At 45.6% G+C, this 26,001-nt stretch overlaps 1 protein-coding gene across 7 annotated transcripts in view; it reads right to left on the reverse strand.

Moving 5' to 3' along the window:
• PTPRS (protein tyrosine phosphatase receptor type S) overlaps window positions 1-26,001 on the reverse strand; it is a 220,860-nt gene that overhangs the window by 147,615 nt on the left and 47,244 nt on the right. For all 7 annotated transcript variants that reach the window (XM_088149347.1, XM_088149346.1, XM_088149345.1 and 4 more), the window contains exon 2: window positions 10,795-10,968. In XM_088149347.1, the coding sequence (XP_088005473.1) occupies window positions 10,795-10,876 (82 nt within the window). In that variant the 5' untranslated portion in view covers window positions 10,877-10,968. The remainder of the gene's footprint in view (window positions 1-10,794; window positions 10,969-26,001) is intronic.

Here is a 26,001-nt window from a genome sequence, read left to right on the forward strand (position 1 = left end):
TTCAGGAAGATATGTACATCTTCCAAGCCATACAGTTACCTGTCTTTTCCTAGATCGGCTCCTTGGCTAGCTTATATAACTGATCAGCTAAATCACTGGACTTGTCAATTAGAATTGCCTTAAAGGAGCAAACACTTCAAGTCTTGCTGGGCTCCTCATCATGGTGGAGCAGCAGGGGTGTTCCTGGGAGGGATGAGCGAAGAACGTCGGCAGTGTATGCCAACAGTTTACATTCCCAGCAGGGTCACCCAAGGTGGGACGGTCAACCCAGGTGTCCAGCTAAAGCAAGCCGGCACTTCTGGGCAGAAGTGACAGAGGAAGATGCGGGAGGTGGATAGCCACTTTAGTCCAGTGTTTCTCAACCTTGGCCGCTTGACGATGGGTGGACTTCAATTCCCAGAATTCCCCAGCCAGCCATGCTGGCTGGGGAATTCTGGGAGTTGGAGTCCACCCATCGTCAAGCGGCCAAGGTTGAGAAACACTGCTTTAGTGACAATGGCAAAGGCGTCAATTCATACTGCGTGGGAGAAGACAATGGTGAACCACTCCTGTACTTTTCCAAGAAAATTGCACGGATAGAAAATATAAAATAATTGACGATATAGTGCCAGATGATGGGCCCCTCAGGTCGGATGGCGCTTGACATGCTGCTGAGGAACAGCTGAGCATCTTTCAGACCACTAACGGTGCTTATGATGTGTGTGGATTAAAGCCTTTGGGACGTCTAGGGGCTGATGTTGCCACACAGCAAAAGAAAATCCGAAGCTGCAAAGACAGGATTATGGTGGGAACGTGGAACGTGAGAAGCATGAACACGGGAAAGCTCAACACAGCGAAAGATGCAGTGAAACGACTGCAAATTGGCATCTTCGGCATCAGCGAATTGAGATGGATCTGGTTGGACGCTTGAAGTCAGAAGATCACACTGTTTATTACTCAGGATGTGAAAAACCAAGAAGGAACACTGTTGGTTTTATAGTTAGCAAGAACAAGACTTGGCTACAATGCAATCAATGACCGAATAACATCAGACGTCATGGACAACATTTTAATACGATGATTATCCAAGTTGATGCTCCGATGCCGAAGAAGAGGAGGTGGATGAATGTTACGCTCAAGTTCAATCTGAAATCAACAGAACATGCAAACAAGGTGTGCTACTTGTGGTTGGACACTGGAACGACAAAGTATTAAGGAGGAAAACACAGTTGGACTGTCTTGGCCTAGGAAACAAAAATGAAGCAGGAGAATGGCATATCAACTTCTGCCAATCTAATGATTTCTTCATTGCCTGCACTGTCTTCCAACATCCAAAACAATGCCTATATAGAGATAGAATGCACAGAAATCAAATTGACTATATTATTAGTTCAAGGGGGTAAAAGAACTCAGTTAGACCACCAAAGTCATGGCCAGGTGCCGACTGTGGAACAGATCACAAACTGCTTGTGTGCAAGTTCCAAGTTAAGCTGGAGGAGGAGGAGGAGGAGGAGGAGAAGGAAGAGGAGGAGGAGGAGGAGGAGGAGGAACCCAACCAGTTTCCATGATATGATCTTGAACATATACCCACGATTTTCAAGGAGAACATCAGGAATTGCTTTGAAGTCCTCAACCACATTGACAAGGAACCCGAGGAACTGTGGCATGAAATCAAAGAAGTTGTTAAGGATGAATGTGAAAAAAAGACTGTCAAAGATGAAGAAACAGAAGAAAGCAAACTGGATGTCTGAAAAAAGGGTGGACATTGCCAAGAAGAGAAGCTGAAGCCAAGAAAGATAAAAATCTCAAGAAGGAAGTTAAGAATGCCAGAGCGTTACTAGAAGATGGAGCATTACAATAATCTATGTAAAGACACTGAAGATGGAGACAGAAATGGAGAAACAAAGAAAGTCTTTCAAAAGATCTCTGAACTCAGAAGGAGATTCTAACCCAAATTGATATGCTAGAGGATGCAAATGGACAGATAGTAACCAATTCAAAAGAGATCAAAGGAAGATGGAAGGAGTATACTGAAACACCGTACAGAAGAGATGTCAACATCCAAGATACCTTAGAAGATATTCCTTACTTACAAGAACCTCTAGCACTAGAAGATCACGTTAGTTCAGCACTCCAGTGAACGAACGAACGAACGAACGAACGAACGAACAAACGAACAAACGAACTCACTCACTAACTAACTAACTAACTAACTAACTAACTAACTAACTAACTTCTTATCAAGTTGGAAGGCTACAGGAACTGATGGAATATCCACTGAAATAGGGCCAGCAAGAGAAGAAGAATCACTCAAGCTAGGCCAGCAAATCTGGAGAACATCACAGTGGCCAACCGATTGGAAGAGGTCAATCTACATTCCAATACCAAAACAAGGAGATTTAACAGTGTGCAAACTATTGTATAAAACCTTTAATTTGACATGCTAAAAAAGTAATGTTTAGGATCATCCAATGCAGATTAGAGCCCTACATGGAAAAGAGACGCCAGATATTCAATCTGGCTTTAGAAAAGGCCGGGGAACACAGGACATTATTGCTGATGCTCGCTAGATAATTGAGAAAGCTAAAGAATACCGGAAAAAAGTCACTGTGTGCTTCATTGGTTATAGACATGCTTTCAATCGCGTCAAGCTGTGAGATGTGCTTAGAAAAATGGGAATCCCAGAACAACTCATTGTCCTCATGGGAAACTTATATACAGGTCAGGAAGCCACAGAATGGATAGGACATGGTGAAAGAGACTGGCTCCAGGTTGACAAAGAAGTAAGACCTGGCTGTATACTATCCCTTTATTTTTTCAACCTGTATGCTGACTATATATTAAAGGAAACTGTGTTGGAAGAAGATGAATGTGGTTTTAAAACTGGAGGAAGAAACATTACCCTGAAAAAAATGGGACTAAAATTAAATATAAAGAAGACCAAACTAATGTTCCGTTTTATGTATAGGGTTTGCTTTTATAGCCTGACTTTTTAACTAATTCATTAATGTTAATTAATTAATGTGGGTATTATTGAAGTGGTATATAGCTTCTGCCTTTTAGGATTAACCATCAACAGTGAAGGAAGCAACAGTCAAGAAATACGGACTGCAGACTAGCACTTGGTACAGCAGCCATGAAGGCCTTGCAAAAGATACTCAAATGCCAGGATGTGTCTCTGCCTACAAAGATCAGAATCGTGCAAGACGTGGTCTTCCCTGTGACCCTCTATGGGAGCGAAAGTTGGACCCTGAAGAAGCAGGAGAGGAGGAGCTTTGATGGCTTTGAACATTGGTGTTAGAGAAGACCCTGAGAATATCATGGACAGCCAAGAATACAAATTGTTGGATCATTGAACAAATCAAACCAGAGTTCTCACTTGAGGCACAAATGACCAGGCTCCAATTATCCTACTTCAAACACCTTATGCCAAGACCCGGCTCTCTGGAGGAGGCTCTCATGCTGGGAAAGGTGGAAGGAAAGAGGAGAAGAGGACGACCAGCAGCAAGGGGGATGGACCCAATTATAACAATGATGGGTGCACCCTTGGAAGATCTGAAAGATCAGGTTAGGGACAGATCTATCTATGTAATCACTAAGAGTTGACACCAACTTGATGGCATGTAATCATCCATCCATTGATCCATTGATCGATTGATCCATCCATCCATTGATCTCTCTCCCTAACTTGATTAATCACCCTTCCTTCCTTCCTTCCTTCCTTCCTTCCTTCCTTCCTTCCTTCCTTCCTTCCTTCCTTCCTTCCTTCCTTCCTTCCTTCCTTCCTTCCTCCCTCCCCCCCTCCCTCCCTCCCTCCCTCCTTCCTCTTTTTCTCCTCCCTTCCTCCTCTTTCTCTCCTTCCTTCCTTCCTTCCTTCCTTCCTTCCTTCCTTCCTTCCTTCCTTCCTTCCTTCCTTCCTTCCTTCCCCCCTCCCCTTTCTACTCACCCACCCACCCACCCAATTTAGCCAGCCACCCAGCTCCATTAAGACACTGGTTGGTGTTTAGCACTAAAAACAGTAAGAACAATGAAGACCAAGAAAAGAGCATGTACAAAGAGAAAACATTTTTGCTAACTTACAGAATCCTATAAGAGGCTCACCGCCCACCTTAACCTGGGCAAAAAGCCAGGTTTCCAGAGATTTTTTAAACACCCTCAGAGTGGGGCCATATAGATCTTGGGGGAAGTGGCGACAGGGTTCATTCATTTCCATTTATCTTCCACCTTTCCTCAAAGAGGTACAAAGCAGCCAGCTTGTTTCTCTTCCCATCTTCCACCCTGTATTATCCTCGCGACAATCCGAGTGATTGATTCAATTAAAAGAAAACAATGATTTCAAGGCCCTTAGTGCCAAACCATGCATGAAGGCTGACCCCCGTCTTCTTTCTGACAGCTGATATTCAGACCTGAACATTTCACTCTCCGGATTTTCCCTTTCCTCCTACCTGTTCTCAGGTGCGTTTTGATTCCCACACGGTCACCTCTGGTGTCTTTCTCTCTTCGTAGGAGGAGATTCGTGCTAGTGTGGGGTAGCCAAAAATCAGCAGGAGGCTGGTAGCTCTTTTTCCAACTAACACATTTTATGAAAAGGCAGAAGCTTTCTCTAATTATTTTACAAACCCAACTGACAGCCAAAATCTGCTTCTTTGCCATCTGCATATGGTTTTAGTCCTGCTCTCTGGAATCAGAGAGAACCAATCATCCTCTACCTTTGCATATTTGAAAAAAAAAATCCATCAAATCTCCTCTTATTCTTCTCTTCACTTTTTCAGGTGCAACACCACCAACCGCCCTGGCTAGTCCTCTGATCTGATTTAGCATCAAAGGCAGCAAGAAATATCCTTTCAATTGCAGGAAAAAATTGAGATGTGGGCGCACCGGAAGCCAGGAATTGGCTGAACTTTATCCTTACAAATTAAATGTCTGAAAGGCACTAGTAATCCCTTTTAGCCCTAAGAGCATATTCCTGGATTGCTTTTGTTTCTTCTTCCCTCCCAAACCCATTTCCTCTTGTGCTGTGCCTTTTCAATTGTAATCTAGAAGGCAAAGCCTCTGTTATGTCGGAGTCCCTTGACCATCCTCCACATCAAACAAAAACAACTCTAAATCAATAAATAGATACACAAAGTGATTTCTTAATAACACTCCCAACCTGAAAGATATTCCCCCCACCCCTTTTGAATTGCAATTCCCGCAAAGCTCAGTGAGTGACGGTCAGCCAGCCCACCTTTTCTCTCAAATTATACTACCTTGCTGGGTTGTTGTGAAAAATAAATACAGAAGCACGGGAAAACGAGCAGCACGTTATCCTAAGGGCCTTGGAGGAAAGGTTGGACTTTTAAAAAACTGTAACCATTAAAAAGCCCAGGATGGTTCTCCTTTCAGCTGCTTCTGTTTTCAGATCCCCATGTTTCATACAACCCCTTCCCTGATTCTAAATTCGAAAAAGAGTTTGGGTTAGGTTTGCTCTACCTATGACTCACGATCTCGGTTCTGAAAAAAGGGTTTATTTTCCCCAGTTTTCCAACTAAGGACTTTTCAGGCAGAAAGGGAGGTTTTACGAAGAAAGGGGGGTGGGGGTGACTGAATGCTGTGTTCATTAACCATACAGAAAATGCAATCATCATCATTGCAACCACAAAAACAATCCTCCTCAGCTCACCCTTTGGAGGAGTTTAAAGGGAGGGGAAACCCTTTTCAGAATTCATAGAAAGCGCTCCCTCCAGCAACTGAAATTTCCTTTGCAACTTCAAAGGATAATAAATTATTCCAATCGCATGTCACATTCCACTTTCTCTTTCTCTCTCCTCCTTTCCTCTGCCCCCTCCATGCATTTTTCCACCTGAGTCAATTTGGGGGTGGGAAGGGTTCTAGAGCTGGCTCTAAAATGCATATTTATATTTTATTTGCACATATGTGTGCAGGGAAATATACTCCTTCCTCCCTTCCTCCCTTCCTCCCTTCCTCCCTCCCTCCTTCCTCTTTCTCTTCCTTCCTTCCTTCCTTCCTTCCTTCCTCCCTCCCTCCCTCCCTCCTCTTTCTCTCCTTCCTTCCTCCCTCCTTCCTCTTTCTCTCCTTCCTTCCTCCCTCCCTCCTTCCTTCCTTCCTCTTTCTCTCCCTCCTTCCTTCCTCCCTCCTTCCTTTCTCTTTTTCTCCTCCCTCCCTCCCTCCCTCCCTCCCTCCTTCCTTCCTTCCTTCCTTCCTTCCTTCCTTCCTTCCTTCCTCCCCCTCCCTCCCTCCCTCCCCCCTCCCTCCCTCCCTCCCCCCTTTTTAATCTTTAATCTAATTTTACTACTTATTATCTAAATCAGTGTTTCTCAACCTTGGCGATTTGATGATGTGTGGAACTGGTGGCCGGGGAATTCTGGGGGTTGAAGTCCACAAGTCCACACATCTTCAAGTTGTCAAGATGGAGAAACACTGATCTAAATCACCACAATTGTGGGATTCTTTCCCACAAATTAAATACCACCCCCCCCCCCCAGTAAACTGATGAAGCCACATTTCACCTTTTGTAAGAATGTTAAGAATCAGCATGCCAGATCAGACTGAACAGTGTGGTTACCTGCTCTCCCATTTTCAATGGTGGCCAGCCAACCTAATGCCTTAAAAACAAGCACGTAAAAAAAAAAAATACCCCAGCTTCTAAAAAATACATTAGACTCACAAAAGAACTTTTGTGAGTCATGTTATAGTAGTGCTAGCAGAGGATTAATTTTAATTTTTTCCCTCTCCTTGGCTCAAAAACAAGTTCAGTTGGAAAAGGCCACTTTATTTATTTTTAATAAACATGGGTGTTGGAGAAAACTCCTGAGAATACCATGGGCAGCCAGGAAAACAAACAAATGGATTATTAAACAAATCAGCCCAGAGTTCTCACTCAAGGCACAAATAGCCAGGCTCAAATTCATAAAATCATAATGTTGGAAGTGACCTTGGAGGTCATGGAGTCCAACTCCCTGCACTTGAGACACATGATGTGAAGACGCAGCTCTCTGGAGGAGGCTCTGATGCTGGGAAAGGTGGATGGAAAGAGAAGAAGAGGACGACCAGCAGCAAGGGGGATGGGGGGAGACTCCATTGGAAGACCTGAAGGACCAGGCTGGAGACAGATCATCCTGCAAAAAATCAACCTATGTGGTTGCTAACAGTCAATGCTGACGTGATGGCACGTAATCAGTCAATCAACATGAAGACCTAGTTCTCTGAAGAAGTCCATAATGCTGGGAAAGGTGGAAGGGAAGAGAAGAAGAGGATGACCAGCAGCAAGAGGGATGGACTCAATTACAGCAAGACCTGAAGGGCCAAGTTGGGATGGATCCTCCTGGAGAAGGTCTAGCTATGTGGCCTCCAAGAACCTTCACCAACTTGATAGCACATAATCAATCAATCGTCTCACAATCATTGTTGAGAAATCTACAATGACTGGAAAGGTGGAAGGGAAGAGAAGAAGAGGATGACCAGCAGCAAGGGGGATGAGTCAGCTACAGGGGCACCACTGGAAATGCTGAAGGACCAGGTTGGGGTTAGATCCTCCTGGAGATAATCTATCTACGTAGCTGCAAAGAATCCACCCTGACGTGATGGTGTGTAACGAACCAGTCAAACAATTGATGGATGGATCATCAGACCAAAACATCTATGAATGTGTTGGCTAAGAACCGACACCAACTTGTTAGTAGATAATAAGCAATCAATACCAATAAAACATTAACCCAGAAGAGGGCAGCAATGACTTGACCGTGGCTGATCGCAGAAAAGGCTAGGCAAGGGTGCATCTGGTTAACACCTGCATGGGAGACCAGCAGGAGTTCTTAGGAGTCTCCTGGGAAAAGGACACCAGGAAACTCCCAGGAAAAGCTTTTGCTCTGAAAGCTGCATGGATGTCTTCACATAGCCACCAGGAACTGAGGGAGTCTTTACATTTAATAAAGAACCCATATTTAATGAACACAGAATTTCTGGCACGATCTAGCACAGTGTTGTCCAAACCTGGCCACTTTAAGATGAGTGGACTTCAACTCCCAGAATTCCCCAGCCAGCCATGCTGGCTGGGGAATTCTGGGAGTTGAAGTCCACTCATCTTAAAGTGGCCAAGTTTGGACAACACTGATCTAGCACTTTGAGCTGCTAGGGGCTGGGGGTGGGGGGGAATCCATTTTAAGCCTTTGCAATATAATATTTTGAGATATCCGTGTAGTAAGCAACCTCCTTGTTGAGGATTTATGGTGCCCAATAGTAGGACTCAGGGCTAAAATCCACTTTAAATGCCATCGTACAACGTTTTGAGGCATTCACTTTTACTCACTCACTCATGATTTATGACTCAGGAGCCTGAAAGAACGCCTTTAGCTGTATCAGCTGGGATGGTAAAAAGTACCCCCCCCCGTACACACGTAAGCCGCATTCCCTACCTATGAGATGCCCCCCCCCAAACATATGAACTGCTGAACGTGCCCTTGTAAGAAAACATTCACACAACTGACCCTCAGTGGTGACAGGAGGAAGAAGCCCAACTGTTTCTATTCCCTGACCATATCTCAGAGATGGCATGGCAGGCACGCTGACCTCGAAGGGAGGGATTCTCATAATGAGGTCCCACGGATGCGTTTATCTAAAATATTCCGACGTCAGCCTGCCGTTTCCACCGGGTCTGCCTTTTTCTGCCTCTTGCCTTTTGCAACGTAGGGGGCCGAAAGCACAGACACCCTGGTTCTGCTGTGGCTCGTGGCCACTCAGCAAAGTGTCAGAGCTTCGCTGGGGGTCCAGGATATATACTCGAGGGCGTGCAAATAAAATCATGCTGCATCTTCAGAGTGATTTGATTGCTTTAGGTGAGCCAGGTTTTGTCTTTGTACTGAGATAATCCTAAAAAGGTTCTCTTACTTAAAGCCCTGGAAGTCCTGGTGGTGTTCTGTCCAAATCCTTAAGAATGAAATGCAGTGCTTGGATTTTGCTTCCTAGAGTAGTTGTTTCTCAACCTTCCTTCCTTCCTTCCTTCCTTCCTTCCTTCCTTCCTTCCTTCCTTCCTTCCTTCCTTCCTTCCTTCCTTCCTTCCTTCCTTCCTTCCTTCCTTCCTCCCTCCCCTCCCCTCCCCTGCCTGCCTTCCTCCCTCCCTCTTCTCTTTTCCTTCCTTCCTTCCTTCCTTCCTTCCTTCCTTCCTTCCTTCCTTCCTTCCTTCCTTCCTTCCTTCCTTCCTTCCTCCCTCCCTCCCTCCCTCCCTCCTTTCCTTCTTCCTCTCCCTCCCTTCCTTTTTTACTTCCTCTCCTCTTTCTCCTTTCTCCCTCCCTCCCTCAACCTTAGCCAGTTGAAGGTAGACTGCCTCTAAAATGGAAGTTCCACGTGGATAGCTTAAGGATGTAGAGAGGAGCCTTGCGGGATCGACCCCAGTGCTACTCCACTCCTGGGTTTGCCCCAAAGGGAGGCCAGAGAGGAGACCTGCAACCCATTTCCTCAAAGCTATTGCCATCCTCTGTGCTTCTTCTGAGTCTCCTGCACTCTGAGGTAGACTGCTTCGGCATGGGAAGGCTTCACTCATGACCACGCAACACCCTTCAAGTGCGGGGGGGAGTAATTTATCTAAGCCAAAGGCTCTTCTTTTCGAACCAAAAGGTCCTCTACAAGCCCTGAAAAAGGAAGAGGAGAGAAAAGAAGGCTGCTGGCACGGCAGAAAGGGTGCAAAGGAGCTGGCCAGGCGTTTGCTCCTTTTGCTTCGCTCCCTAACCTTCCTCCTTTCTGATTTATTGAAACAGCGCTATGGTGGGAGGGGAAGAGAGGGGGGGATCAGTATGACATCATGGTGGCTTGATCTAATTTGAGAGACTCAGTCAGGAAGGTGACCTGGCATCAGCTTTATTTGGTGTCCTTGGGAGCAAAGCAGGAAAAGAAAAGAAAAGAAAAGAAAAGAAAAGAAAAGAAAAGGGGAAGGACGGAGACATTTAGATCAGTGTTTCTCAACCTTAGCCATTTTAAGATGTGTGGACTTCAACTCCCAGAATTCCCCAGCCAGCTCAGCAAGCTGGCTGAGGAATTCTGGGAGTTGAAGTCCACACGTCTTAAAGTGGCCACGTTTGAGAAACACTGTTCTAGAAGGAAGAGGCTCAACTTGAGCCTTCCCCAGGTCATGGGTGTAGCCCCCCCAAACTCCTCTGAAAGTTCTCATGATGACAGAAGGAGAAAATCAAGTACGGGGGGGCGGGGAGGAATCATAATTAATATTATTGAATGACTTGACTTCCTTCCCTCCCCGCCCCAAACTTCACATCCACGGCCTCAGATCATTCTGACCATTCCTTGGGCTACTGGGATCCCTGACCCGAAGGGATTCCTCGAGATCATCCATTCCACCCCACTGCCTGGTGCTTCTCTATCTCGGGCAAAGGAGAGCTCAGAGCCCCCCTGAAGCTGCACCGGGAGCAACCGCATAATAAATACCTTCTTTCCAGAGGGCTCTTGCCTTTAGAAGCTTTCTCCCCCACCCAGCAGTTGCAAGGGCCTGCTGAAATGTCCTGGCCCCCCAATCCTGGTTTCTAACCCTTGCCATCTGGTGCAACACAGAGCAAACGGGCACCCCACTGGGCGGGGATCTGCAGGCAGCTCTCGGATCGCCTCTTCTGCCCTCCCTCTGGACTAAACCCGTCAGCTTTGTCACCGGACTCTCTTTCCAGCAGAGAACAGGAGCACCTTGAGCAGGTGCAGAGAGTCCTCCCTTCCATTGCATCCGGAGGCCAAGCAGCTAAGGCTGGAGCAGAAGAACACACACACCCTGGCTTTGCCCAGTCCGGCGCTGGGAGTGGGGCCCGCGCGCTGACTTACTTTCGGTGGCGCAGCCGGTCATCAGCAAGGAGAGGAGGCTGGCGACGGGGATGACCAGACGCACGGGGGAACTGGGATTCATGCTGGCTGAGGGCGAGCAGGAGACGCTGACCTCGGCCGGGTCACCTGCCCCCTTCACCAAGGCTCACGGGTCTTCTGGGATGGGGTCAGAACCTGCAGGGGGAGAAAGACGCCCAGTTGGTCAGTCCGGTTAGTCTGAGAGGGGAACGGACCAAGGAGGATGGAACTGGCATCTTATTTCTTCTTATGGTCATTTTATTGAGCGTTACAATTAAAAAGAAAAGAATACAAACTAAAAAAAAAGAAAAGACAAAGAAAAAATAGAAAGTGCAGAAAAGGAAAAAAAAGAAAAAGAAAGAAAAAATAATAATATAGCAAAAGAAAATGTATAAAGGAATTGGTATGTTATAAACAAGCCAGGATTCGCCCACCATGACGTCATGCCTTTCTAGCACCTTCCCTAACCAGATCCCTCCAAGATCCATTAGCACCCCAAATACCCAGCTAGGGTGACCCCCTCCTTCCCACAGGGCCACTATCCGCCGTGTAAGTGTAGCAATGCAGCTGACATTGAGGTAGACTGCTTCTAAAATGGAGGTTCCACTTGGATGGCTTAAGGATGTAGAGAGGAGCCCTGCTCCTTCTGAGTCTCCTGCACTTGGATGTAGACTGCCTTGGCATGGGAAGGCTCCACTTGGCTAATGGAGCTCATGACCACACAACACCCTTCAAGGAGGGGGGCATTTATCCTTCCTTCCTTCCTTCCTTCCTTCCTTCCTTCCTTCCTTCCTTCCTTCCTTCCTTCCTTCCTTCCTCCCTCCCCAGAGTGACTCTGGACAGCGTAAACACATTAACAATCACAACAGACAACACAAATCAAAGCCGCAAAGAGGCTCCTCCATCCCGACCGTGCTTCCTAGAGATGTGCTCCCTCCACGCTCTGCCCCAGTAGCTGCGTTTTCCGCAAGAGCCAGGGCAGCGCCAGGCCCTCTCCTGCCCCGATCGACTCCGGGCTGTTGAAGACAGAAAACTGAGCGCCGCGTGCTCAACTACGCCCTGATCGATATCCCTACATGCCCCCTCCCTGCTGCGCCCCAAAGCCACCTTTCTGCTTCTGGGGTGTCTGGGGGTTGGGGTGGGGTGGAGGAGCCCAAACAGGACCGCAAAAGGGGCCAGGCCGTGCGGCACAGTCACCCCCCCACCGCTCCCACCCCCAAAATCCCTGCTTCAGCCTAGGCATTTCGTTGAAGATTATTCCTTCGTTTTTCCACCTAGGGAAAACTGTCCAGACCAGCTCCCCACCCCAGCCCCATGACTTCTATTTTATTCTCTCTCTCCCCTCCACCACATCTCCACCCCTTTTTAAAAGCAAACCAGACCACTTATCTATTTATTGCCTCAGTTCATACGGAGCCCATCTCACGTCCACGGCTCTGTGTGGCTAACAACAATTCAACAGCCCCAGAACAGAGAGACCCCAAAGCCCAGGCAACCAGCAGCCGGGGTAGAAACACACTCGCCAGCAAGACACCGACCCAAGTCCTCCAGCCTCTTCCACTTCCACTTCCCTGATTCCACCCCCATCTCTGCATTTTTGTACAGCCAGTTCCCCAAACAGCACAGCTGGCTCAAAGTGTCTCCCACATCTGTGGCATTTTCTCTGAGGTCTGTTCCCACCCCGATCCCCGTATCGACTGTTCTCACTTTCTTCTTTCTGGCGTCTAAAGTCCACCAACAAATGCTGGTAGCCGCATCTGCTATTAAGGAGGTGTTTCGGAGTCTCAGATTCTGACAGTTTTTTTTTTTTTAATAGTTGTGCTCAGCTTAATCCCTGTATCCGGAGCCTAAATTTGCAGCATGGAATTCTTGAAAACCCTCCATTTAAATCAGAATCTTTCCTTGCCCCGCCCAAACCCACAGACTCCACCCGTTTTCCCACTAAACCCGCCTTCGGATTTGCCAGGGGGTGGGCCAGCTTCACTAACCCCCAATCCATAGGTTGCTCCATCTTATCTCTCAGTTTGCAGACCCTGCAGCTTGACAAGCATTTGTGCATCACTCAGAGACTGGCGATTAAATAGATAAATCTGTTAATTTACATACTGCAAATTAGCAGGTATATAGCAGATGTTTCCCCCGTCAGAAACCCAATACTTTTTTTTAATTTCCTTTTTCTTTTTTTCCCCTACTTTTTTGGTATTTTAATTCTTGCTAAATTTGCTCCATTTATCTGTTTTTTCCCTTCAATCACATGTAATGTTAATATATTCATATTAATAATTAATATTTATACACACACACATACACACACATACACTGACAGTACAATTGAGACTTCGATATTAAGTAATCCGCTTAAGATCAAAACCTTTATCATACAACAAATACTTTGATGTCAGACGTAGTGGGTTTTTTTTTCAATGTTATACCCAACTTTGGGTAAAAAAGCCAAATCATTTTATGCTTGTTATATTCACATCCAAAATTGTAACTAATATCGACATTTTTCCCCCTTTTCTCTATTTTCAATAAGCTATCTAAATAATAGGATGTTTATAATCTTCCATTATATTATATAAACATCGCTGCAATACAATGTTTCAAGACTTATCACAACAATTATAAGAAGAAGAATGTGTGCAGCCTGGCGATGGGCATTCTTGAAGAAGCCCCAGAAAGTCTTCCTGATTCAGCTAATCTTGCTAATTTCAAGAAATTGCAAACTTCCAGATTTTGCCAACTTTTGCAAAGTTCAATTTGATGCAAAATTTCATCTCTTCTCCAGTCCTGGAGTGAGAGATTTGAGCTGTGCTTGGTCAGAGATCAAACCAGTGTTTCTCTAAGATGTGTGGACTTCAACTCCCAGAATTCCCCAGCCAGCTGGCTGGGGAATTCTGGGAGTTGAAGTCCACACATCTTAAACTTGCAGAGGTTGAGAAACACTGGATAAAGCAATAAGCATCTTTTTTAAAGACTGGAAACCTTTTATGCACTTTTTGCTGAAAACGGAGAAAAATGAAGAGATGGTTTATGGATTCGATGACTGAAAAAGGACTAAACAAGGGGCTGAAGGGATTTTTGCAATATTACGGAGGGAGGTTGGATAATACGTTTATGAATTTCTGTTGCCGAGAAGGTTGGAAGTCACTTATTTTTTCTGACTTTCATTCTTTTATTCTTCCCTCTTCCCTCTTTTCTATTTCGTTTTCTGCACTTCCTTTTTCTTCCCTTTATTTCTTATTCTTTCTTCTATTTTTTTTTCTTTTAGATCTGTCTTTTATCGCTTGCAAAAAGTCTTCAGTAAAAATTGTTAGAGAGCGAGAGAGCGAGCTCTGGGCTGTGCTTAGCGTAGGAAGGGTTTAAGTGAACATCTTCCCCCTTCTTCAGGTCCTGTCCCAGGGCAGCCACGGGTCAAATCAATTTCTGTAAAGAATAAAGGGGCTGACCTTGATGGAAATATGCAGGTGATCTGAGGAAAGGGGGCTAAAACATTTTTTTAAGTCCAGAACAGCCAGATAACATTTGGAAGCAACTCAGACAGACACAGCCCTGATTTACGGGAGTTTAAGAAGGGGAGGAAGTTCAGCACAATCACACTTTCAAGATTTTGTTCTTAGAGCTCACCTTAAGTTAGTTTTAGCCCCCCTGTAGAGTTGGTTTCTGTTGGGTAATAAGATTAAGAGAAGACAAGAAATATAAATATCAACCTTTGTGTGTATTTCAAAATACAGTGGAACCTCGGTTTACGAACTTAATTCGTTTTGTGACTCTGGTCGCACCCCGAATTGGTCGCAACCCGAAGCAAATTTCCCCATAAGGTTCAATGTAATTACCGTTAATCTGTTCTGGCGTGGAGGACAGGGAGGCGGCTATTGCTTGGAGGGAGAGTCCCCCTCCCTACGACCACGTGTCAGGGGCGGAAAATGGCCGCGGACCACGTGTCAGGGGCGGAAAATGGCCGCGGACCGTGTCACAGGAGGGAAAATGGCTGCGTATCCTGCTCGTACCCCGAGGCGGAGTTCGCAAACCGAGGTAAATTTTTGCGGCCGGAGCTGGTCGTAACCCGAAAAGTTCGTTAACAGAGGCGTTCGTAACCCGAGGTACCACTGTATACGAAAGAGAAAAGCTAGGCATAAAATATATCTTCAACAATACATAAAAGTAACAACAAACAAATAAATAATATGATACAAATGTACCAAAAGAGCAGGGAATTAAGCAGTGAGCCTGAAAGGAAAATCAGAAAGCAAGAACAAGTAAGAAGAAGAAGACTTCTCTTCTCCAGAGTTCACCACCTGATTCAGTTATGTTCATAGCCAAAAGGCAGTCTCTTGTTAACTCTATAGTTAATTCTATTCAAGCTGTAGATCTTGCAAATATCCAACAGTTTCCTGGTCGGGACTACCTAGCAGGGCTGACAGTTGGCCTCATCCGAGGTGATCTTGGAGGGGAATCAGCAAACTGCGAAGGAAGGGAATGAAAGGAGAGAGGCAGGAACAGGATCGGCAAGCGAGGCGGCCCGTTTCCAGCACCCCGGGGAACGGATGGAGCCCAGCTCAGCCGCAGGATGAGCCCCCAAGCCCTTCCCTTGGCCTCCGTTTCTCCATCGCCTCCCCTCCCTCAGCCAGCCCTGCCAAGACCACCCTACTGGCCATCCTTGGTCCGCCCAATGACTCAACCTAGAACTTATTTGTCATCCAAAGTTTCAACTCACGTCCCGCCACCACGGCACGCCACACAGCCTTCCCTAAATTGGTGATCCCACCCTAAGCGGCGGGGATTGTCACTCCCAGAATGGGCGGCTGGAAATGTGAAAAACTGGCCACCCCGGTGTGTCCCGAAAGCTCCAGCGGGAGGGGCAAATCTGGTTTAGCAGAATAAAGTTAGCCGGCAAATAAGCAAACTTTCATAAAACGTCACCAACCGGCCGCCTGGCCAAAATCACCATGATTCGCCAGGCAATTAAATGATCACTTGCCAGTCTGCACAAAAGATGCACAGTCACTGCAAACTGCACAACACGTGGGTCCACTCTTCGTACTAACCATGGTTTATTTAACCATCTTTACAGAATCAGTTGCAATGAGCTGGATCAGAGCAAGTCAAATGCAAACCGACCACCGCTGGCCAGGCCAGAGTGTTAAAAAAAACGACAACAGCCAAATGAACACTTGGAGCACTGAAATAATGAATCCTGAGGGTTGGAGGGTCCTCAGAGATCATCCGGTCGAGCCTCCAACTTGGGCTAAGGGGTGTTGACAGCCCCAGAAGCCACAGAGATATCGCGCACGCCAGAGCATCATCATGGAAATGACACCGATTGTGTCACTTGCAGGTGGAACCAAGAAAACGACGCAGGAAAACGGCGTGAAAAAGCACCCTGAACCGAAAGAATGAGTTATATCCCTGTATTATTTTAAAACAACATCCTTCAGAACCAAGGCTACATTCTTAATCACGAACTGACACCCAACCCACTTCAAATCTCATTGTCAGCTCATGTTAACAACTGTCACATGGCTTAATTTCTGGGTAAATTATTATAACCAACTGGAGTCTGTTTTGACTAGGCCATTTGATGACAGGATCTCTCTTTGCGTTAAGCTGCTAGGTGGTTATTTATTACCACCACCACCACCACCACCACCACCCCGTGCTTTTATGAAAAGGCTGCCTTTTGTTTACAACTAAAACTTTTCACAGAATCACAGAGTTGGAAGGGACGTTAGAGACTACCTAGTCCAACCCCCTGCTCAGTGAAGGATCCACTAGTGCAGTGTTGTCCAAACTTGGCCACTTTAAGATGAGTGGACTTCAACTCCCAGAATTCCCCAGCCAGCCCTGCTGGCTGGGGAATTCTGGGAGTTGAAGTCCACTCATCTTAAAGTGGCCAAGTTTGGACAACACTGCACTAGTGCATCTGAGACAGACGATCGTCCAGACTCTGCTTGAAGACCTTTCTTTTAAGAAAGGTGACGTAAGAAACATCTAAGCAAGAATTCTGGGAGTTGAAGTCCACCCGTCTTAACGTTGCCCCGTTTGAAAAACGCTGGTCTAAGGAACAGAGGTGGATGGGACTTGTAACTGCTCCAGAAGTTAAAGTTCAAAATGTTAAAGTTCAATACATGTATGGGTGTGCACACACACTCATCCATCTTCATCGTGAACTGAGCAGCTCCCAAAAGATGGGCACATTCTTTCCGAAAAGATCCTAATATTGTTGAATTGACCCATCGCTAAGCCTCCAGATTCCAGCATAATTTAAACTACAGATAGTCCTCACTTAACGACCACAATAGGGACTGGAAAATTTGTTGTTCAGTAGAGCAGTTGTTCAATGAGTTGTGCCTGATTTTGCGACCTTTTTTGCAGTGGTCATTAAGCAAATCACTGTGGCCATTAAGCGAATCACGTGGTTCCCCACTGATTTGCTTGCCAGAAGCTGGCTGAAAAGGTTGCAAATGGCAATCACGTGACCCCAGGGTGCTGCAACCGTCGTTAAGTGTGAGCTGATTGCCAAGCACTGGATCGCGATCACATGAGCATGGGGGTGCTGCGACGGTTGTAAGTGTGAGGACCTGTTGTAAGTCCCTTTGTTCAGCACTGTTGTAACTTTGAACAGTCACTAAATGAACAATTAAGTGAGGACTCCCTGTATGATTTTTCAACCTTGATGGAGTCCCGTGAGAAACAAGGGGGGGGAAAACTCAAGGTGCAGACCATTTCCTATCCCTAGAACTTTGCTTCTTAATCAGGGTTTCCAGGAATTAATTTTTTAACTAACAGGTTCCGTGGCATGAAAAACTTTGAAACCCCCCCCCCCACACACACACCTAAATGATTCAACATGCTGGTCACATCTGAAAGAGGCGGCAAAGGAGGTGAGAACAGGATGGATAATGGTTTGATATACCACTCTCTAAACAACTCAGGTGTAAGATAAAAATATGTGTCTGCTTTTAGAAAGCAGCATCTGTGGGCAAGGAGCTCTAAGCATCTCTTTGTTCAATTTTGATCAAAACAGGCGATGTGCCAAGACTGTAGACACAGAGCACCAAGCAGAAGCAAAATCAGTATATCTCTGTGTGTGTGTGTGTGTGTGTGTGTGTGTGTGTGTGTGTAGACAAGTAACATTTCCATTTTAAAGTCCTCAGAAAAGATGAGTAATTATCCATTTCCACCTTTGTTTTGCTGCTCTTGGGAAGCAGGGACAGACGTGACGAAACAGATTTTAAAAAGCATGCAAGTTAACGGCTTATTCTCTTTTCCTAAGTTTTCACGCAATGAAGTTGGCCAGCAGGAAAAGGAAATGCAGCGAAACTGATCTATCAGATCCCCTTTTAGTGGACTTTGGATACCACAGACCCCGATTTCCCCCTATATACCCCTATGAAGCAAGGGGCGTGTCAAGTCCGTTTATCCGAGCAGCCCGGATAAGGCACTTAAATCTATGTTAATGTTCATGACACTTCTGGCTATTCACCTCACTTGCATCATGACTTCCGTCATAATGCTGATGACACACATTGACGCACATTGATTTCTCCACAGAGTGCATAATTAGCTTATGGAACTCATGGCCACAGGATATGAACATAAAGGGAGGCATGGAAATCCACAAATTCAGGAACAAAACATTCTGGAGAACTTAGAAATGTTCTCTTGCTCCTCCAGAATACATCTAATTCCCCAGGATAGTTCGATTACTGTTCCCAGAAAAAAAAGAAAGAAAAAAATCCTCCTTTGAAACATTCATTATTTCCTAGGATAATTGGGGTGGGATGGAAGGTTGGGTTGGAGCCACAAAAGGGTGTGAAAATGTTTCCTCATTCCGAGTGAGGGTAAGAAGCATTACCCTTGCTCCAAACTGGCTTTGTGATATTGGCCTACTCACTGACCATATTGTGCGGTTAGATTACAGACCAGCTGGATTTCATAGCCTCACTTTCCTTTAGGAATCTGTAATAAAATCATATTAGGAAAAAAGAAAAATCTAATGAGCCTGTTTCCTGTTGCAGTGTTATCCTAAAGCTTCCTAAATCTGAGAACGGCAATAAAATAAAATAAAATAAAATAAAATAAAATAAAATAAAATAAAATAAAATAAAATAAAATAAAATAAAATAAAATAAAATAAAATGCAACCTCTTTATAAGCAAGCAGAAATTGGGAAGAAATTTCTCCTCTCCCTTCTGCGTTGCCAAATGCAATTGCGATCAATCAGGTTGCTCGCTGGCTGTCAGTTTGCAGACATATACCTAATTCTTCCTCTGAAGCGTAATTTTGATGTATCAGAATGAAAGATCCATCAGAGGATCAGCTGAGAGACCAAGAACGAATGTCTAGCGATGCATATCCAGCCATCCTTCAATACAATTCCTTTATTTGACACGATCCTTTAGGATTTCATTAAAGAACCAAACCAGGTTTGCAGAAAAGGCTGGACGGTGGTAATACAGGCTGGTGGAAAAATGGCAGCTGTCCTTGAAATAAATTCTAGAACAGCTCTTGGGGACCAAGATGGAACTGGACCTCCTTCTGCTTTGGGCCAAAGATGGGGAATGTTTCAGCAGTTGTTGCAAAAAGCCAGAAGCAAAAACCAGGTGGAGCCACGACTGCATTGGCTGAACCTCTGTGACATCACAGAATGCTCTTCCGAACTCTGGGAATCCTGATTGGCTGGGCCACAGCCCCAATAGGACACCACTTGCCTTGCAGGTTGGAGGGGAGGAGCTACACAGGTGGCTGACCTATGGGCTGTCAGCCATTGCTGGACTACAACTCCCAGCAGGCCAAGTGAACAAGGCCAGTGGTAAGGGATGCTGGGAGCTGTAGTTCCTCAATGATGGAAGGTCTGGAAGTGAAATACAAGTTGCTAAAAGATCACCAGAACCAAAGACTGGGTAGAAAAAGCAAAAAAAAGAGACAGGGAAGTTTGGACTCTTCAAATAATTGTAATTTCCAGCAACTCCTGATAGTCTAGCCCAGTGTTTCTCAACCTTGGCACCTTTAAGATGGGTGGACTTCAACTCCCAGAATTCCCCAGCCAGCCTTGCTGGGAGTTGGTCCACATAGCTTAAAGTTGCTGACGTTGAGAAACACGGATCTACGCTATAGCCACAAACGGCAAGGCGAAAAATTCAGAGAGCAAAGGAAGTTTGACAGAACTTGGCATTCATAGCCACCCTGAAAGGACACTGTCAAGGTCCTAAGACGATGCTTTGATTTCTGTTACCCCTTTCAGCAGGACAGGAAGAGCAGCAGACAGCCCCAGAGTATAAGAGAGGGGAGGAATGGGTCATTAATAAGAGCCGTAATGCACAAGAAGATGTTTGCTGGATGCTCAGACGCTAAGAAAGTGCGTGCCACGGCTGCCAGAAGAAAAAGCAATATGCTTTTTACCGGAAAAGACCTTTTAACTTTCTCTTCGGAAGAACGGCTCACCAAATTGTGGGCGCACGCTTCGATGCCCAGAATAATGTTGCATTGAAAAAGCAAATCTGATGTAGAATTTAATTCTAATTGGAAATCATTCTTGGATCACAATTTCATACATGGATTTGGGCTAAAATTTGCGTTCTTTTATGTGCAGGGTTATCTTTTAAGTTGACTTGCAACTTTGAGTGTTGCTTATCGTTGATACTTTTGTTAGCAATTTGTCCTGCATTAACAGCACATTTAACTTAAAGTTCCATAGGGACATTTGAGCTTTGTTTAGGGAAAGGATCCAAAATATTTTATAGTATACATTGGAATATGCCAGTCTTTGTAGTTGCAGTTACTGTCCACCCCGATCTACCTTCCTATATATTTTGTATTTCTTTTCTCTTATATCCTTCTTACTTACTGTCTTTCAGAAATATTCAGTTAAACAAAGTGTGACCAGAGAAAGGGAGGGAGGAAGGGAGGAGAGAGAGGAAGAAGGAAGGAAGGAAGGAAGGAAGGAAGGAAGGAAGGAAGGAAGGAGAGAGAGAGAGAGAGAGAGAGAGGAAGAAGGAAGGGGGGAGGGAGGAGGTAATGGATGAAAAAGGGAAGGGAAGGGAGAGAAAAGAAAAGAAAAGAAAAGAAAAGAAAAGAAAAGAGAAAAGGAAGGAAGGAAGGAAGGAAGGAAGGAAGGAAGGAAGGAAGGAAGGAAGGAAGGAAGGAAGGAAGGAAGGAAGGGAGGGAGGGAGGGAGGGAGGGGGTAATGGATGAAAAAGGGAAGGGAAGGGAGAGAAAAGAAAAGAAAAGAAAAGAAAAGAAAAGAAAAGAAAAGAGAAGAGAAAAGAAAAGAAAGGAAGGAAGGAAGGAAGGAAGGAAGGAAGGAAGGAAGGAAGGAAGGAAGGAAGGAAGGAGAAAGAGAAAGAGAAAGAGAAAGAGAAGGAGAAGGAGGGAGGAGAGAGAGGAAGGAAGGAAGGAAGGAAGGAAGGAAGGAGGGAGGGAGGGAGGGAGGGAGGGAGGGAGGGAGGGAGGGGGTAATGGATGAAAAAGGGAAGGGAAGGGAGAGAAAGAAAAGAAAAGAAAAGAAAAGAAAAGAAAAGAGAAAAGGAAGGAAGGAAGGAAGGAAGGAAGGAAGGAGAAAGAGAAAGAGAAGGAGGGAGGAGAGAGAGGAAGGAAGGAAGGAAGGGAGGGAGGGAGAGAGAGGAAGGAAGGAAGGAAGGAAGGAAGGGAGGGAGGGAGGGAGGGAGGGGGTAATGGATGAAAAAGGGAAGGGAAGGGAGAGAAAAGAAAAGAAAAGAAAAGAAAGAAGGGAGGGAGGGAGGGAGGGAGGGGGTAATGGATGAAAAAGGGAAGGGAAGGGAGAGAAAAGAAAAGAAAAGAAAAGAAAAGAAAAGAAAAGAGAAAAGGAAGGAAGGAAGGAAGGAAGGAAGGAAGGAAGGAAGGAAGGAAGGAAGGAAGGAAGGAGAAAGAGAAAGAGAAGGAGGGAAGGAAGGAAGGAAGGAAGGAAGGAAGGAAGGAAGGGAGGGAGGGAGGGAGGGAGGGAGGGAGGGAGGGGTAATGGATGAAAAAGGGAAGGGAAGGGAGAGAAAAGAAAAGAAAAGAAAAGAAAAGAAAAGAAAAGAAAAGAAGGGAGGGAGGGAGGGAGGGAGGGGGTAATGGATGAAAAAGGGAAGGGAAGGGAGAGAAAAGAAAAGAAAAGAAAAGAAAAGAAAAGAAAAGAAAAGAAAAGAAAAGAAAAGAAAAGAAGGAAGGAAGGAAGGAAGGAAGGAAGGAAGGAAGGAAGGAAGGAAGGAAGGAAGGAAGGAAGGAAGGAAGATGCTATTCAAACTGGCACTGAGCCCATTGGGAAAAAGCCAAAGCCAGGTTGGGGGGGCACAACTGGCATATAAACCCCCTCTTGGCAACAGAGGCTGTTTTCTTCTTGCCATCTGGGTGCCTCAAGGCTGCGTTTCTCTTCCTCAGAGAGAGAAAGAGGAATTGAGGAATCCTCCTTTGATTTAAAGACTCTGAATTAAAAATAAACCCAGCTGCAGCACCAGTTTAGCTGGGGAAACTTTGAACCTGAACATTTCTAGCTTTCCAAACCGCAGTGGGAAAGTTCATCACATTTAAGTCGGAGGGACCAATAAGGCACAGGGCTGCTTTCTATGCTCCTACGTATGCCATTCTTTCGCTTAGAACCATGAGGACTGGAATCTTGCTTCCTCTTTTAGGAAAAGGGGAACCAAACCTTGGTTCTTCTGCAAACCTTGCACAAGCCTTCCCAAATAAGGTTCCTTCCGTGGGTCGTTGACTGAACTGTGACGGGGCGTCCAGACCATTTGGGCAGCTTAAGTGTTTCATTATCAAGATATCCATCACATCCTGGGTTTTGTGAGCAGATTGGGGTGGGGGTAGGGGGATAAATTTGGATTTTGCTTACACACCTTACCCACCTCTTCAGTCCTCCTTCTCACAGACACATTTTTCCCCCCAAGAGCATTTTTGCAAAAAAATAGCAGCCGGGAAGTGAAACGACAGCTTCCTACTTGACTTCTGACTTTTTTCAGAGCAGGTGGACAGACTTCTCCACTACGCACCTGGCTACAAATCCTGCTGATTTTCAAAAACTGCAAAGTCTGGGTTCTGTGTGAGCTCCCTAAGCATTCTTGGAAATACAGTCTGGATGCTTTGCGGCTTCATTAGAAGAATCAGATGGAGTCAGATGGGCCAGGGCACCAAGAGATAACTATAGGTGCTACCCCGGATTTGCGCGTGGGCAGAAAAATATGGATTTATCTAACAGATTGATACACCAACCATGGCCCGCTGCTTCTAGGTGGCTAATAAGCCACCCACAAATTAAACTGAGGAATCAGCAGCAACGCTTTCTCCACCCATCCAAACCACAAAGAAGCCGTCTCAAAATAGGCACCTCTAAATAAAGCAGTTCTAAGTTGGGGCTAAGAATGCGCTGGCCTCCATCTGAACTGCAGGTTATTTCATAGCCCAGGATCCGTCGCAGGGTGGGGTAATATTTTGTGTTTCTCGGGATTCATTTGAGAATTTCAAAACGCTCCAGGATTCAGTGCCCCCTGCCAAAGGTCGCCCCGTCCTAAGGCGATAACGTGGGTCCTCCTGCAATAATGAAAGATGCTGTTCCTGGTAATAAAACCTTTAATAGTGGGATTCATGAAGTCACCAAAGACATGTTGCTGTAAAGCAGTGTTGTCCAAACTTGGCCACTTTAAGATGAGTGGACTTCAACTCCCAGAATTCCCCAGCCAGTATGGAAAGGTCTCTGGAACTTCCTGCCACTAGATTCATATTCAACAGAGAACCATGGGACTAAAACAATTTTCTTCAAACTTGGCCATTTTAAGATGGGTGGACTTCAACTCCCAGGATTCCCCAGCCAGCCAGGCTGGCTGGGGAATTCTGGGAGTTGAAGTCCACTCATCTTAAAGTGGCCAAGTTTGGACAACACTGCTGTAAAGGAATCGTCCGCAGAGAACAACCCCTTCGGACATTATCTGGGAGAGGTGGGGATTTTGATTCCTGCACCTTTGTCCGCTTCAAAATCTGTACTGTTGTATGGACACAAAGGTGCACGCGTACACGCACACACACAGACACGCAAAGCTTGCTCGCTTCTGAACAAATGACAAAATTCTCAGTGCTTGGCATGGGGAGGATGGAAAGAGCGAAGGTTGAAATAGGGTGCTTTACAGTCTTAAATGTTCGATTATTTTAAATGACTGGGGACTATTTAGGGAGGAGACTGAACAGAAATGAACAGGGAGGGGTAAAATACTTGCAGTGTTGACTCTACCCTGCTATCAAAGCTACAGAACTTTTTCCATGGCTTCATCCTATTTTTGATGCATCTAAAAAACAGCCCCAAACCTCCTGAGATTTCAGCCACCTTATGCCTAAGATCTTGTGTGAATTATAAAATTATAAAGTTATAAAAGAATAGAGTAGAAGGCTTGGAGAGGATCTTGAAGATCACCTAGTCTAACCCAGGGCCAGAATCCATCACTAGAGTCCTCAGCAGATGGCCACTCAGCCCCTGTTCGAAGATCTCCCGTGAAAGAGAGTCTACCACCTCCCAAGGCAGCCTGATCGCAGAAACACAAACTTTTAAGGTAGAAGGATGGAAGGATCTTTTGAGATCATCTAGTCAACCCATTGCCCAGTGCAGGAATCCGTTGCTACAGCATCATGGCAGATGCCATCCAGCCTCAATGTAAACATCTCCCTTCCAAGGAGAGCCCACCACCTCCCAAGACAATCTCTTCCATTGGTGATCAGCTCTTGCCGTTCCCTAATCATAAAACGGAGAGGTTCAAATTCCCAGAAGTTTGAAAAACACTGGTCTAGGTGGGAAAAGTCTAAAAAATAAATAAAAAATCTTGGGAGTCAGCCAGCCTATCAGAAGGTCCTATCATGACTCTGGGGACTTGCGTCCATTCCTGGGACAATAGATCTATGAAATGCAAAATTTTGCAAGATCTTGGATGAGTCTGTCCAAATCATGAGATTTTACATTTTTGGACACACTTTGGACACATGATGTGAAGACCCAGCTCTCTAGAACAGGCTCTGATGCTGGGAAAGGTGGAAGGAAAGAGAAGAAGAGGACAACTAGCGGGAACGGGGATGGACTCAGTTGCACCAAGACCTGAAGGGCCAAGTTGGGACAGATCATCCTGGTCTATCTGTGTGACCTCTAAGAATCACCACCAACTTAATGGCACATAATCAATCAATCTGAATACCTCACTCTGTTGAGAAGTCTATAATAATTGAAAAGGTGGAAGGAAAGAGAAGAGGAGGACCAGCAGCAAGTGGGTGGACTTAGTTATAAGGGCAATGGGGGCACCCTTGGAAGACCTAAAAGACCAGGTTGGGGACAGATAATCATGGAGAAAATCTATCTATGTGGTCACTAGGAATCAAAAAGGACTTGTTGGCACGTAATCAATTAATGAAAGGCAAGCAAGGTGAATGCCCTCTGCACCTTTGGGGGGCAAGATCCCACAATGTGGGAGCCACCAGTAAGAAGGTACTCCTCTGGGCCCCACTCTTTCCATGGGGATGAGGACCATTAGCATCCCTCTTGGAAAGAACACCCAAGATGGGCTGAACCTGGGTGGGAGAGACGTTTCTGCAAAAGACATGGGGGTTCAGACATGGAGGGCTTTGTAGGTTACAACCAGCACACTGAACTGGGCCCAGAAACTGACTGGCAATCCCTGCAATGGCCAAAGCACTGGCAAACTTACTGCTTCTGGTAGGTAGGGCAGGAAGCTCTACCACAAGCTCTTTAGAAACTCTAGAACTGAAAGTGATTTTTTTTACAAGCACGAGTCTCCCAGAGTTCTCTTTAACAAGATTTATTGAGACGAAAGGGATGGGCCCATTTAGAACCTATATATCCCCTTTGCATCAGGGCACAGACTTCCTGATTCTCTTTCTAACACTCTTCCTTGAGCGGCCAGGAGGCAGATCTCTTCACTGATCATGGGGAAGCTTCCAGCTGGCTCTTTACATGACCGTCTCTGAATCTTTATCAATCAATCAATCAACTCTTCCATGTATGAGACCAGCCAACTGGGAACGTGGTCCGGCCTAGAAACAAACCAACTGTCAGGCTTTGGGGCCGCTGCCTAAAATCCAACACGATTCTTTTCCGAGCACCGATTCTCCCAGAGTTCTCTTTAACAAGATTTATTGAGCCGAAAGGGATAGACTTACGAGAATTGCATCAAGTGAACGTATTTC

This window comes from Python bivittatus, unplaced genomic scaffold (genome assembly GCF_059951505.1).
Source record: "Python bivittatus isolate LINGU-HERP-01145 unplaced genomic scaffold, Pbiv_v1 ctg000580_np1212, whole genome shotgun sequence".
In the NCBI taxonomy this organism is placed as follows: Eukaryota; Metazoa; Chordata; class Lepidosauria; order Squamata; family Pythonidae; genus Python; species Python bivittatus.